The sequence below is a fragment of the Cibotium barometz genome, chromosome 1 (assembly GCF_041138505.1).
Source record: "Cibotium barometz isolate CiBa-2024 chromosome 1, ASM4113850v1, whole genome shotgun sequence".
NCBI lineage: Eukaryota > Viridiplantae > Streptophyta > Polypodiopsida > Cyatheales > Cibotiaceae > Cibotium > Cibotium barometz.
Window position 1 is genome coordinate 669,010 of NC_141046.1, and position 15,368 is coordinate 684,377.

Below are 15,368 nucleotides of genomic sequence, written 5' to 3' on the forward strand. Positions count from 1 at the left end.
TTTGGTCCCCTTGACATTCCGCACAAACTGACGCGAACACTTTTCAATTCCGACACTGCCAAAAATAGCAGTTCCCTAAATTTTAGGGATGATGTCATCTGCATTCCTTTTGGTCTCCTGACCATCTTTGACCACTATGGTCACTTCAGAATTTGCTTAGAATTCAAGATACATTCACATTTCGGTGGCGGCCACTTACTAGTGTAAACTGGCCTATACCCTCATTCAGTGGCCATGTCCTGGACACTGTCCTTCATCCTTTAGTGCCCATGTCCTGGACACTGTCATTCATCTTTCAGTGCCCATGTCCTGGACACTGTCATTCATCTTTCAATGCAGTTCTCAGGCTTAGCCAACCACTGGTCCAAAGTCCCACTGGCTGACCCATTCTGACATTGCAATGGCCCAAGCCCTTCCAAGAGATCCCGGGGGAAAACAACAGCAACCAAAGAGAAAGAAAAGAAAAATATATATATATATATTTAAAAAGAAATGTAAATAAGGAAATCAACTGCAAAAAGTTTCACCTCCTGGTGACATCTTTGCTCCATTCAGTCTCTCGAGAATATAGTCAATTCGAGGCATCGGGAATCTGCTCTTGATAGTCAGCTTGTTGAGTGCACGATAATCGACACACAACCGGGAAGACCCATCTTTCTTCTTGACAAACAAGATACCTTGCTGGTCCTCAACGGATGAGTCCATGGCTCTTTTTTATGGATCCGTTGGTTGACCTTGCTGATCTGCAACGGAGATTCCATTTTGATATGTGAATATATTGCCGGTTACTATGAGCTAGGAACTATCGAAAAGGCCCGTGAGTGGACAGGTGGTGAGCGTTCTGGTTGCCAATGATGCCATAGGTACACCGATGAAGGAATGATTGGAATTAAGGATTCAACCAGAGATTTTGAGGATTATGATCAGTGACTCTATGATTTCATTAAATGATTGTTTTAAAGACAACTGATTCTGTGAAAAAGGCAATTTCATATTGGGTGTGTAAGTGGTGTGACTAATTTTAAGTTTGCATGAATACCCGGCTAGGGGGCCTGGGAACTCTTTTCCCCTGGTACTCGGGACAGAAGCTAGCTTGCAACAATTCTTGGAGTTGGCGGTCCAACTCCGATTCCATTGCCTTAGAAAGGTGATACGGAAACTTGCTCGGGGGTTCCGAGCCTGGGAGGAGGTCAATCCTGTGATCCTCCGGTCTGGACGGGGGGAGCTGGGGAGGGAGACTGTCCCGAAGAAAAATCTTCTGGAACTTTTCATGGAGAGCCGAGTACTTCTCGGAAGCACTGGCCACCGTCTGGGCTGTCTGGATGTAAATCATCGCACACTGTGCGCCTTTCCTGACTGCTCGCTTAGCCTGCAAGTGGCTTATGAGCGGAAAGTTTTAATGGTCACCGGGGTGTTTGACACATTCCGATTGATTTGGAACGTGTACTTGTCCCACTTGACATCAGGAAGAAACTTGTGAAACCATTGGATACCCAAAATTATGTCTGCTCCTACAAGAGGGGCAACCATAAAGTCACGCACAAACTCTATGCCCTGAATCACTAACTTAGCACCTAGAGCTTCATACTTGAGGCTCGTTGTCATACCTGTGCTAAAACCCTCAACTTGTTTGTCCACCGGAGTCAGCTCGAAACGGGCACGCCTAGCGGCCTGTTCCGTGACCACATCTTCCGTGCTGCCGCTGTCAAACAAGACGACGACTCTCTGGCCACCTATGTAGCCAAAGGACTTGAGCAATTCGTTGCGCTCATAGTCCTGGTCATGGACGCCCTTGTGCTTATCTTCGAGCTCCCGGCTAATAATTGCTCCAACTGAAGCACCGGGGTTTGAAGAACTAGGGTTAGCCGCTGGGGTCTGTGTGGGAGCTGAGCTCACCACGGAAGTTGTGGAGGCGGCGGCGGCCTTTGGAGGCTTCTTCGGACAATCCCGAGAAGTATGTCCTTTTGTATGACAAAAGAAACATCTAGCCTCCTTGTTGTACTGAGAAAGCTCCTCAGCACTCAACTTGCCACCTGTCTTGCCTGCCTCCGCTTTTTGGTTTGGAGTAAGCTTAGACGCATTGTTCGATGGAGAGCGGGAACGCTCCTCCAGAGCCAAGATCCACGCCTTTTGCTCATCCAACTTGGCTGTCTGTTCTGCGAGTGCTCGCATCATCTGCTGGAACATGTCTGTGACACTCAAGCCGGGTGCCCTAGCTGGGCTGCCTGGTGCACTCTGGTCCCATGGTTCTGGGTCTCTCTCGTCGCCGAAGCTCGCCATAGCAGGAAAATGCAATTCCTTTCCGGAACGCAATCTGACCATCCACTATCTATGTGGGAAACTTTCGGAGGCTTCCAGAGGCTAAAAACCAACAGGAGTCACTCCAAAAGGGGTAGTCCACCGGCGTCTAAAAACCAACCACACGAGCGAGAAAAAATTTTCTGGTTTTCTTTGCTGAATCTTTGTCCTTGAAGTAGGCTCTCATACCACTGTAATATGCAGAAGCTTCGGAGAAAGATCGGTAACTTCAAAACTCAGAATTCAGCACTCTTTTTGCGACAGAAATTAACGCACAACACTTGAAAGGAGAAGTGCAGAAAAATAGAGAGAGAGAGAGAGATGGAGAGGACACAGTATTGGGTCCCAATTACCCTCTGTCGGGCCCCCACCACGGATGGTGTATTTGCTTTATTAGAATGATGTAAATCTGAAAACAAATACAGAATTCTTGACCTTTCTTGGCTGGGAAATCCCTGCCCTTGACCTTCAGAAGTCCACCGCTTTGCTTAGCAATCTCCTTGGCTTGTCTAGCCCTTGATTGGCTTGAGCTCTTGGTGAAATAATGAGATGAATGATGGGATTGTGGACCTCTCCTATTTATACTACTCTTCAGGGGCAGTCGGCCAGTATAAGAGCAGGCGGCAGCATCATATTCCCACGACTGAGTAAAATCAGCATTAAATGCTCAAATAAATCCTAATAAATGCTGCGTTTTTCCCCTAGCAAGCTGGGGAGGCACGCGCTTGCTTCTAGAAGGCTGGGCATAGCCTTTGCCCACAATCCATGGGCTGGGCAGCCTGTATGGGCTGCCCCATACTTGCCCTACAGCCCTATGAAGGCTGTAATCTCCTGAAAATAGCCTTATTCTTGCCTTAGGACTGTCCTACAGCCCTTCCATGGCTGGTGGGTCCAGCCTGGGCCTTACTGGCCCACATGGGGATGGTTTCACACCATTCCCATGCCCATACTAAGCTCCGGGGTAGCCCTATGGGCTGGCCCCTTGTCCTAAACATAATCTACTCAGTGATCTGGTATCCGGTACCATACCAGATACACAGAACCACTGACATCATTCTAGAGGGAGACTCACAGCGCGGACTGGCACTGTTTCATGTGCAGGACAGTGCACACCTGACCTCGGACGACTGAGATGGATCCCTAGCTGACTCGTCCCGGACTGGGCTCACATGGGAGCAGTTCACCATCCCAGGTCCTGCACCTTTTGTACAGAAATGTCTACGTGGCATCCAAGTGCGGGATGCACGTGACACAAGGTTTGAAGACATTATTTATATGGCTCCAAGTTTGTGGTATTGACTGATCATTAGTCAATCAAGTATGTGTGTGATGCGGACGATTTGAGAGGAAGAAAATCTCGATGGGTTGAATTAATTGAAGATTTTGATTTTGAGATTCGTTATAGAAAAGGCTCCATGAATAGTGTTGTAGATGCGCTTAGTCGAATTAGAGAGGTGAATACTTTGTGGTTCACCGAGATTTCTACTGACTTATTTCAGTCATTGAGAGAGCTTTGCAGGACTGATAGTTATTTTGGTCCATTTTGGCAGAAGATTCAGGACGGGAGCTCATTGATTGACCAAGACTGAATGACTGAGCAGCATACCATTCAGGCTGCAGGAGGCAAGTGGATGATTCGGAATCGTTTACTATTCTGTAATGACAAAATTTGTGTACCACAGATCCCGGACATTAGGTCCAAGATTCTTAAGGAGTGTCACGACGCCCCTTCTGCTGGACACCCTGGGGTACACAGGACATTATCGTTAGTGAAACACACTTTTTATTGGCCAAAGATGAAAGGGTATGTAGAAGATTATGTTCTCAAGTGTCAAGTTTGTCAAGCAAATAAAGCTGAATGCTTTAGACAGGCTGGTTTGTTGCATCCTTTGCAAATCCCAGGTAATAAATGGGAAAGTATTTTCATGGATTTTATTACCGGATTGCCAAGAACATATCAAGGCCACGATTCTATTTGGGTTGTGGTAGATCGCTTGACAAAAATTGCTAGATTTTCACCGATCCGGAAGACCATTACAGCTACGCAATTAGCAAGGCAGTTTATCGAGCAATGGTTTAGAGTGTACGGGTTACCGAAGGACATAGTCAGTGTTAGGGACTCTAAGTTTACGAGTGATTTTTGAAAACTTGTTTTTGAGAAGTTGGAAACAACTTTGAATTTGAGTTCCTCATATCATCCTCAATCTGATGGCCAGACTGAAAGAGTGAATCAGATTTTGGAGAATATGCTTCGGGCATATGTATCCAAAAGATAGAGTTCATGGGAGGATTATCTTCCTATGTTAGACATATAACAGTACTAAGCATACGAGTACAGGTTATAGTCCTTTCATGCTTATGTATGGTTTTCAATCTAGATCACCTATTACAGTGGGATTCTCAGGACTTCAGCATGATGCAACACGTAATTTTTTGCAAGATATGGAAGAAATGTTACAAGTTGCGAAGGAATCTATTAGAAGTGCTCAAGACCGAGACAGATTTTATTCTAATAGACATCGTTTACCCAGAGAGTTCTCTGAAGGAACGATGGTGTATTTGCGAGTTCCGAAAGATTCCGAGACTTTACGGACAGGTCGATCTCCGAAATTATCCCCTAGATACTGTGGATCATTTCGTATTACACGACGGATTGGTTCAGTCGCATATGAATTGGATTTGCCTTCTTATGTGAAAGTTCATCCTGTATTTCATGTCAGTAGACTTAACGAAGTACTGGGTAGAACAGACCAGATAGTTACTCAAGAAATCATAGATGTCGAGGACATGACATTTGTTCCACACGAACCTGAAAAGATTCTTGGAAGTACTGGGTAGAACAGACCAGATAGTTACTCAAGAAATCATAGATGTCGAGGACATGACATTTGTTCCACACGAACCTGAAAAGATTCTTGGAAGTACTGGGTAGAACAGACCAGATAGTTACTCAAGAAATCATAGATGTCGAGGACATGACATTTGTTCCACACGAACCTGAAAAGATTCTTGGAAGTACTGGGTAGAACAGACCAGATAGTTACTCAAGAAATCATAGATGTCGAGGACATGACATTTGTTCCACACGAACCTGAAAAGATTCTTGGAAGTACTGGGTAGAACAGACCAGATAGTTACTCAAGAAATCATAGATGTCGAGGACATGACATTTGTTCCACACGAACCTGAAAAGATTCTTGGATTCCGTGAAAGAAAATTGCTTAATACGCTTATCACGGAATACAAGATCAAGTGGAAGGATCGTGTTGAGAAGGACGCTGCATGGGAGACATTGACTACTCTTCAGAGAGATTACCCTAGCGTTTTATTGAGCTCAGGAGTGAGCTCTTAGAGGAAGGGGAGTATGTCATGTGCACAGTGTGTATCTATCGTGTGCTACACGCACACAAGACTAGCTTCGAGGTTTGGGGAAGCTTGGAGCTAGGCAGGCTGATTGATGAGCTGAGTTACGGATAGACTAATGGAGGGCACCCAAGTATGGATGGGTGGGCGCCTAAGTGTGGACACCTGATGACCGGCCAAGAGGCTATAAAAGGTGGCCAAGGTTAGTTATTAGTCATATAGAGTCTCGCGTGACTTTGTGAGATTTCTATGGTCAACTTGGAGCTAGGCAGGTTGATTGGCGAGCTGAGTTAGGGCAAGTATGGACGGGCGGACACCCAAGTATGGACGGGCGGGCATCCAAGTGTGGACGCCCGATGACCGGCCAAGAGCCTATAAAAGGGTGGCCAAGGTTAGTCATTAGTCATATAGAGTCTCGCGTGACTTTGTGAGAGCTCTATGGTCAGGAGCCTAGATCTAGTGCAGACGTGCATCTGCTTCATCCAGCCGAGGCCGACAGCAGTCTCGAGGCCCGCAAGGGTAGCTTCGTGGCGGTATGGGATGTCACAAGGTAGAGATTGGTCGGTACGTCCAGCTAGCTAGCTTAGCTCGTGGCTCGGTGGGGATAACCAAGTCTTGTGGGCTTGCGCACGGCTGTGAAGGTTGGGAGGTGAGTCAGGCCTGCACCCCCGTCTTGTTTGTTTGGTTTGTTTGCAGGTTTCGAGTCATGTACCAGGAGAGTTCTACGAGGAGATCCTATGGGGATTTGACATAAGATATGCCAATGCAGGGCTCATAAATTGCCAATACAAGCATGAAAAAAGTGATGTAGACCCTTTGGAGATGATATAATCCAACAACATTGACTTTGACAAGTGACCATCCACCCTTTAAATATGAGTACTGAACTCCCAAACATCATTACATCATACAAGAGGATTACATCTTTTTGTGGGACTTGCATGTCTGATGTGTGTAGGATGTGCACCACTGACTTTTACCACCTCCTAGGCGGTAGGCTGGCAATTGGTCCTTGACAAGGGATCACAAATGGCTGGTGTTGGGCCTTAGAGTTTTGCACTTGTCTTGCATAGTCATGTCCACGATATCCAACTGTTGCATGCACGTGACATCCCCTCCTGCTTAGCTTAATGCAAGCTGCATAGCCTCCAAGTAGTTAGGCAATAAAGCCGGCTTGGAAGAACTTGCGTTGAGCCAAACTGCTTTGTGCGTCTCTCGGTTGGAATTTTGTGGGGTACCGATACTTCATATGACTTGAGCCATGCTTGAAACGGTAGAGTATCACGACTTCTGCTTTGTCGATTACATCATGCTCTGGCTCATCTTGAACTTCAGAATGTTTTGAATAACTGCATTACTATACACAAACGAAGTCATGCTAGCTATAACTATTCAGATTGTGTGCTGTTTGTAGTTGTAGTATACAATTTTTTAATCATGATCTGGTATTTGTCTCTTTATAGGTAAGCAAAGGGGGCTTCTTAGAAGTTGGAGTGCAAACCTATGGTTCTGGTTTATGGCACACATGGTTCGACCGTGACTTAACTATTGCTGGCAGAGTGATGTTAAAGCGAGAAAGTGAAGAGAACACTTCTTTTTCTCATGAATTGGTTAGAATCCGAGATCCCATCATGCGAATTCCAACACTCGCAATTCATTTAGATAGGTATTGGCTCTTGATGCAGCATTATTTTGCATGTGGTTCAATTGATTCTAATCTCTCATTCTTTTAATGGAAATTTGATTTTATGTTAGAAAAATGATAGTTGTAAGGATTTCTTGTTGAGTAAACTGGTTATTTCTTACCACATTGCATTCAGCAAAAAGATTTCAATGATAATGTAGGTATGTATGGTATGAAACCAACATGTTGTGTAGGCAATCACATGCTTTTTTAGCACTAGTTTATCATATAATGCTGGTGTGTACAGTATTGCATGAAGCAATCTTCAGGGTTTTAATGGTGCTAATTGGGAACATTTCATTGCCAAGTATTTAAACGCGTAGATGGAAAAAGGGAAGGTCTAAGTATATTAATATTTTTTTTGAGTAAAATAGGGCTTTTTATATTACCACAAAATCTCATATAAACACGCGCTAAAGCGCCAGAAGTTACGAGTGCGACGAACTGCACAAAGGCAAAATTTATGCCAAAAAACAAAACCTATACAAAATCTCAGGGAGGGAGATAAGAGATACGGGACATAAACCACTGTGGAGGAAAATCTGGCGATGTTTCCAAGTCTCCAAGAAATGTTCTCTTTGCAACTCACCAGACCGAGAGGAGAGAGTCATCAAATAGTCCCATTCACCACGAAGCGTGTGAATAGTGTCGGACCAAATATCTGCCAAAATTTGCTGAGTGGAAGAAGATTCTCCTCCAAGAGTGTGGCGACATCTGGCCCTCCAAATGCACCAGCCAGTAATAGCGCCTATGATACTAAAGGTCTTTGAGCTATTTGATGATTCCCGAGAATGCAGAGCATGACAAGGGATATTAGAAAAATACATGTGAGTAGAGATCCCATGCTCAATGTGGAAAACTAAATCATTTGAAGCAGCCTCGTATCCAAGACGCCGGCCTACCAAATTTGGCTGCAACTAGCAAAACGCACCCCACGTAATGTACCCAAGGTCCGGAGAAATCTATCGGAGAAGCCGAGAAATACCTGTCCACACCATATGAGAGGATTGGCAGGACCAAAGGCAATGATGAGGGGTCTCGAGGATCCCATCTGATCAAACTGAGCATGTGCCAGGAATGTCCATCTGCACTAGCTGCCCACCGGTAGACCAACATGTGCCAACATCCACATAAAATAAGTCGTCCTGTGTGGTCTCCACGAATCCCATAGCTGCCTCCAAAATCTCTCCAAGAAAGCTGGAGAAATCCCCTCTACATGCCAATGAGGGGCTCTAAAAGGGGTGTGTGTGGACTGTTTGAGCAATGTGCGACGCCCAATCTTGGCTGTGTACTAAAGAAGGGAACCGACTCTTGGCCTTGCTGTAATGGAGGCCAAAACCACTAACTTGGATCCCAATCTAAGTCTACCAAAGGTTGGTTCTCCCACAACCACAGTCTGTACTCACATAAACTGGAATCAATCAACACGGGGTCAATAAACCACTCCTTGCTGTGAGAGGCAATGCCCCTACTAAGAGTATCAATCTTTGGGACTGAAGGAGGATCAATCCAATTTCAACGAAGGCGAGGGTGACAATGATACACACCATCTCAAAGTAAGATCTTCGAGGTGTGATCTCCTGGAGTGAGCCTGCAATGTCACCATTTGGCTGCCCAAGTGGTCTTCCTCTATTTCGTGCCAAGGTATGGGAGGCCAGGGCGCTTAATGTAGTCTGTATAGAGGCCCAAGATTCGCGTCTCCTATGGGAGGCCATGTGTTGTGTTGTCCGTAGTGTGGCCATGACGTGGAACCCACTGTCAGGGATCCCAGTTTAGGCTTCCCATTGAGCCTGCTATTTACAGGTTCCAGGAACGGGAGATATATCCATTGTATAATGCATATCTCTGCTTGCTTGAAGTTCATAGGCAGGGGACACCCACTCGTGAACCTTGCGAATGCTTTGTATTTTGACATAATTTGTGGCATGTGAACAGGTCGTAAGTATTCATTTGAATCATTGAAATGGTGGGAAAAGGTTTATAACCTTTGAGTGTTTAGGCTTCATTAAAGTCTGGACTGCCCACTAGGTTATGCTTAGGGCCCAAGAGCCATGTGTGGGCAGTCCAAGCCTTGGGCTGATATGTGGACACCTTATGGAGGTACCCACCATTTTTCAAGATGGGCTGTGGCACATGGCACAAGGAGTCGGGCCCCTCCACCACCTCTCCCAAATCTTCTCCACGACTCTCTCCTAATCCCTCTCCTGGAGGTGGGTGTGGGTTTTCCCTTCTCCCTCTCCCTGGCTGAAAGTTGGCACCCCGTGGGACTCTAGTTGAGAGAGCTATCCAGTTGGGCAGATCCAGACGTCCGAGGGTTCGCGGATCCTTACATCAGAGGCAGTGCCTACACCGGAGGATTCAGAGCATCATTGCGAGGCATCGGGCTCGTCCGACCAGGCATCTCACTATGGCAGATATCCAGGCCATCCGGCAGAGACCCATGCTAGAGCTCCTAGGATGATTACCACTCCAGCCATATACTGTTGTACTCACTGTCACTTTTGTACTCCCCCATATTCATGTATTCATGTATCCATGTACTCATGTACCCCATTTTGACTAGCAGCATTAGCTTCCCACTCTCCCTAGTTGCTGCTTCCGGATGCTCCCTTACTGATGTATTGTAGGGCTAGATACTTACCTTCAGTCCTTTCTTTTCTTTTCCACAGATAGTGTATCAGATGTCATACGGTTGTAACTTGTTGGGGTAAAGGCACTATGCCCACCCTTATAGTGTGTACAAGCCCATAAGTTATAGTACATAGTACACTTAGTACATTAAAAGTACTAAGTGCACTATGTGTACTAGTGCAATATACATGTGTGATAGGGGAGTCACACACTCATCATCATGAGTTGACTTATCCCCACAACTCTCTCTCTCTCTCTCTCCCTTGTTCTCTCTGTGTATGTCTCCCACATGAATTAACCTAACCCTAATTCTTCTCTCTCCCACACAACTGGTATCAGAGCTCCATTCAGTGCAAGCAGATTCTTCCCTGGTCCTTTGTTGTCTTCAGAGTCTCCAGCCAATCCAGAAGCTCCAACTCGTTGAAGAAAGCACGGTGACCAGCATCTGTCCAGTGGCGCTAGAGGGAGGTTTGCCCAGCCAATCAGGCGCATACCCAGGCATTCAGGCGCATACCCAGGCGGGTGCCCGTCAACAGCACATTCAACTGGGCGTGAGCGAAAACACCTAGTAGCGCTACAGATTTTGGACCAACGCCTCGTTTGCTGCAAGCACTGACGCGTGGCTGTGAAGAGTGCGCCACCCGAGCCGTCGACTGCAAGCGTATTAGCGCTGGGCGTTAGACACGTAAGCCAAGGCGTTTGATCGCTAATCGGCTGGCGAGCGTTAGCCACTAGGCGAAGGCCAGCGCGCACAAACAGGGCTTCAGCGAGCTTGGCCGCACGGGGCTACTTGTCAGCAAGCTTGGCTTTTTTTTTTTTTGGAAAAACGATCCTTCTAATAGTTAATGAGAAAACGCCATATGGCTACAAAGCTCACCTCGCAAGGAGGGATAAAAAACACAATGAACACCTGAGCTCCCCCCCGTGGCTGGCCGCTCTCTGGGGGGGGGTCAGCAAGCTTGGCTTTGGTGCCTCCCCCCTCGGTAACGTTTTCGGGAACGTGAAGGAGGAAGACGCAATAGCTTCTGTCCACGAAGCAGCTCGCAGCGGCATCAATTTTTTTGACACTTCTCCGTATGGATGACTGTACGGCTACAGTACTCAGCAGAGTACTGTACGAAGCTGGGCGAGCTGGTATACAGCATGTTTAGTATGGGGCTGGACGAGCAGCATGGTACAGATGGCGCAGCAACTGCATAAGCATCAGCACCAAATTCATCAACCCTTCTGCAACAAAAAAAATCAGAAATTACAAGATATTCTGCTTCAATTTTTTTTGGGATTTGCAATTGAGCAAGTACAATCATCAATTGAGCAGGTACAGGTGCCGAATTGCTCAATTTTTGAGCGAAATTGGCAAAATTGGGTGACATTGGTCACAATCAGGATCAATTTGCAAGAAATTGGATGTCGAAATTTGGGGCTTTTGATGTAATTGTGCAATTAAGCAGTCATACATGCTGTATGATGTGAGAAATCGCACATTCGGGCAAAATTGCAGCAAATTGCAGTGCAAATCAAGGGGCTTTTGTGCCGATTGTATTTTTTTGCAAAATTTGCAGCAAATTGCAGTGCAAATCAAGGGGCTTTTGTGCCAATTGGATTGATTTGCATGCAGGCAATCGCATTTGATGTTGTGGATAATGTGTTGATGCCTTACAAGCACTCAATGTGCCTGTAAATCAAGAGGCTTTCATGTATTGGATGTATATGTGGCCAGGGGGAAGCATCGTGAAGACTTTGGATGCCTTCATGTGCGTCAATGTACCATGTATGATCAGCAATTGATCTTAAATCAAGGGGCTTTTCAAGTTCGTATGCTTGTTGAGCTTGGCAAAGCAGCAGGCAAGACGTTTATACTTTGAATCCTCAAAAATCAGCTTGCAGTCAAGGGGCTTTTGCCCAATTTCTGTTCGGAACTGTTGTATGCAGTATTCGGGACTGTAAAAGTCTGATTTTCACTCATTTGGACAGCCAGGAGAGCATTTATTGCTACTGTACCTGCTGGTACAGATTTGGCACAGCTTTGTGTAAGTTTTTGGCATGGCTGTACACTGATTTGAGTGAGGAAAAGGTTCAATTTCAGCTGCTGTACATGCCGGTACAGGTTTGGTACATCATTGGTGAGCACTTAGTACTGCTGTACAGTACTTTGGAAGTGCAACAGAGCACATTTAAGGTGCTGTCCTAAATCTGCAGCAACCAGATTTTGGTGATTTCATCACAAACAGTGGGAGAAAAGTTGCATTCTTGCTTCCGCAGTGGGAGATTTAAAGCTTGGGAGAACAACTGTGAGCACTTTGTGTGCTTTTGGTGCAGTGTTTGCACATTTTGCAGGGAGTCAGGCATTGACAGGTTGCATTTTGCTATGGCAACCACAGGTGAGAGCTCTTCATTGCTTCATATCAAGAAGCTTGAAGGCTCGCATAATTATGATATTTGGCAAACCCAGTGCTACAATGTGTTGCTCCAGAAAAAGCAGCACAAGCCTATCAAAGAAAGGGGTGTAATGCCCGCTTCTCTTACTGCTGAAGAGTGGGAAGATATGGATGAGCTGGCAAGATCTACTATCATGTTGTCTGTGTCAGACTCATTACTTTTCAGCATTCGTGAAGAGAAGACAGCTTGGGGAATGTGGCAGAGATTGCAGGACTTGTATGCCCAGCAAAGTGCCTCAAGCAAAGTGTATTGGTTGAAGAAACTCATAGGTCTTCAGATGAAGGAAGGGGCATCTATGGCAGCCCACCTCAATGAGTTTAATGGTATTGTCAGCCAAGTTATAAATCAAAAGTTGGCAATGGACGATGAGTTCAAAGCCACTTTTCTCTTATGCACTTTGCCAGAGAGTTGGGACACATTCAGGACAGCCACTAGCAATTCGAATGCTATGCTGTCATATGCAGATGTTGAGGGTGCTCTTCTTCAAGAAGAGATGAATAGGAAAAACAACTCTGTTGGAAAGTCCAATGCAATGAATGCACGTGGGAGATCCCAGCAAAGAGGTAAAAGCCAAGAAAGGGGAAGGAGCAAGTCTCGCTCCAAAAAGGATTTGGAATGCCATTATTGTGGCAAGAAGGGACACATTAAAAAGCAATGCTACAAATGGAAAAATGATCAAAAGGAAAAGGGAAAAGGCAAAGACAAAGAGAAAGATGAAGCCAAAGATGTAAAGCCAAAGGGCAAAAGTGGAGTCAAGATTGAAGAAATCAATGTGTCACATGCAGGTGGCAGTGAGGATGAGGTCCTATTTACGTCTTCACTTGATGCCCATTCACTTCTTACAGGTGGTCATGGTATGCACTCATGGATCATTGATTCAGGTGCCTCCTTTCATGTCACAGGTTGCAGAGACTTGTTTGTCAGGTATACTGCTGGCAATGAAGGAGTGGTTTATTTGGGTGATAACCATGCATGCAAGATTCTTGGCAGAGGTGATGTGAGGCTTGTGTTTTCAGATGGCTCACAGCTTATGCTCCATGATGTCAGGCATGTGCCTGAGATCAAGAAGAATCTGCTTTCTACTGGACAGCTTGATGATGCTGATTATGTTACCACATTTGGTCGTGGAAAGTGGAAGATTAGTAAGGGCTCACTGGTTGTTGCCAGAGGCTCTAAGGTGGACACTCTTTATTTCATGCATGCAGGTGTTTGTCACCATGCTAATGTAAATGCAACCGAGCTGCCGGAAATTTCTATGTGGCATAGCCGGTTGGGACACATGAGTGTCAAGGGAATGGAGCAATTGTCTCGTTTGGGTTACTTGCCTTCTCTAAAGTTTTCAAGTTTTCAGTTCTGTGAGCATTGTATATATGGCAGGCAACTGCAGTGTCCCCATAAGAAAGCTCTTGGACAGAAAGATGGTCAGTTAGAGCTTGTGCATACAGATGTATGTGAGATGCCTCAGCTTTCTTTGGGAGGGGCAAACTACTTTGTGTCTTTTATTGATGATGCCACACGCAAGGTGTGGGTCTATCCTCTTCGTTTGAAGAGTGATACATTCTCAGTGTTTCAGAAGTTTGTTGCTCATGTTGAGAATCAAACTGGCAAAACACTGAAGGCTTTGCGTTCCGACAATGGTGGAGAGTATATGTCCAAACAGTTTCAGGACTTTTGTGATGCTAAAGGCATCAAGAGGGAGCTCTCTACTCCTTATGATCCTCCACAAAACGGGACAGCAGAGAGGATGAACAGGACCATTCAGGAGAAGGTCCGTTCTATGTTGTCACATGCTGCATTACCTCATGGTTTTTGGGCTGAAGCTATTATGACAGCCGTTCACCTTATAAACAGGTCACCTAACACGAGGCTTGGTGGGAAAGTGCCAGAAGAAGTATGGACAGGGAAGCCTCCGTCATACAAGCACTTGAGAGTGTGTGGTTGCGTTGCGTACGTGCACATACGCAGGGAAATGCGCACCAAACTTGATCCTAAGTCTCACAAATGCATATTCCTAGGATATGGTGACAGAGGTGAAATGGGGTATAGACTTTGGGATCCCGTGAATAGAAAGATTATACGCAGCAATGATGTCATTTTTGATGAAACATGCATGTATAAGGAGCCTGCAAGGCAACAGGAGCCTGGCAGAGTCATCTTTGATGATGATGGACATCATGGACAACAACCAAGGGCTGTAAATCAGCCATTACAGCAACAAAACCAGCCCTTAAATGGTGCTGAAAATGGTCCAAATGGACAGCCAGAGATGGCAGAAGATATCCCTATGGATATACCACAGTTAGAGGAGATACCGGGCATGATTTTTCAGCCTTATGGCATGGAACAGGAGCCACCAATGTGTGATATGCAGGCTGGACAGCAACTTGCAAATGATGGTCATTGGGTACGGAGGTCCACAAGACCCTCCAGAGCCCCTGACAGGTTTGTTCCAGGGGTTGACTACTTGATGCTCACTGACTGTGGGGAGCCCTCATGTTATAAGGAGGCTTTACAGAGGGCAGACAAGGCTCTATGGGAGCGTGCCATGAAGTCAGAGATGGATTCTCTGCATAAAAATGGAACTTGGAAGTTGGTGCATTTGCCTGCAGGCAAGAAGGTTTTTGCCATGCAAGTGGGTTTACAGGCTCAAAGTTGCACCAGATGCAAAGCCAAGATACAAAGCCAGGTTAGTGGCTAAGGGCTTCAAGCAGAAATATGGTGTGGACTTTGATGAGATCTTCTCTCCAGTGGTCAAAATGACCACACTTAGAGCTGTGTTGGCTTTGGTTGCGCATGATGATCTGGACTTGATTCAGATGGATGTGAAGACTGCTTTTCTTCACGGTGATCTCCATGAGGAGATATATATGCAGCAGCCAGAAGGTTATGCACTGAGTGGAAAGGAGAAGCTTGTATGCAAGCTGAAAAAGAGTCTTTATGGGCTCAAACAGGC

General features: G+C 45.8%; 1 protein-coding gene across 1 annotated transcript in view; it reads left to right on the top strand.

Annotated features, from left to right (window-relative positions):
* LOC147641494 (Zn-dependent exopeptidases superfamily protein) overlaps positions 1–15,368 on the top strand; it is a 60,453-nt gene that overhangs the window by 16,192 nt on the left and 28,893 nt on the right. The window contains exon 4 of the mRNA XM_086783075.1: positions 7,125–7,327. Coding sequence (XP_086639201.1) covers positions 7,125–7,327 — 203 coding nt within the window. The remainder of the gene's footprint in view (positions 1–7,124; positions 7,328–15,368) is intronic.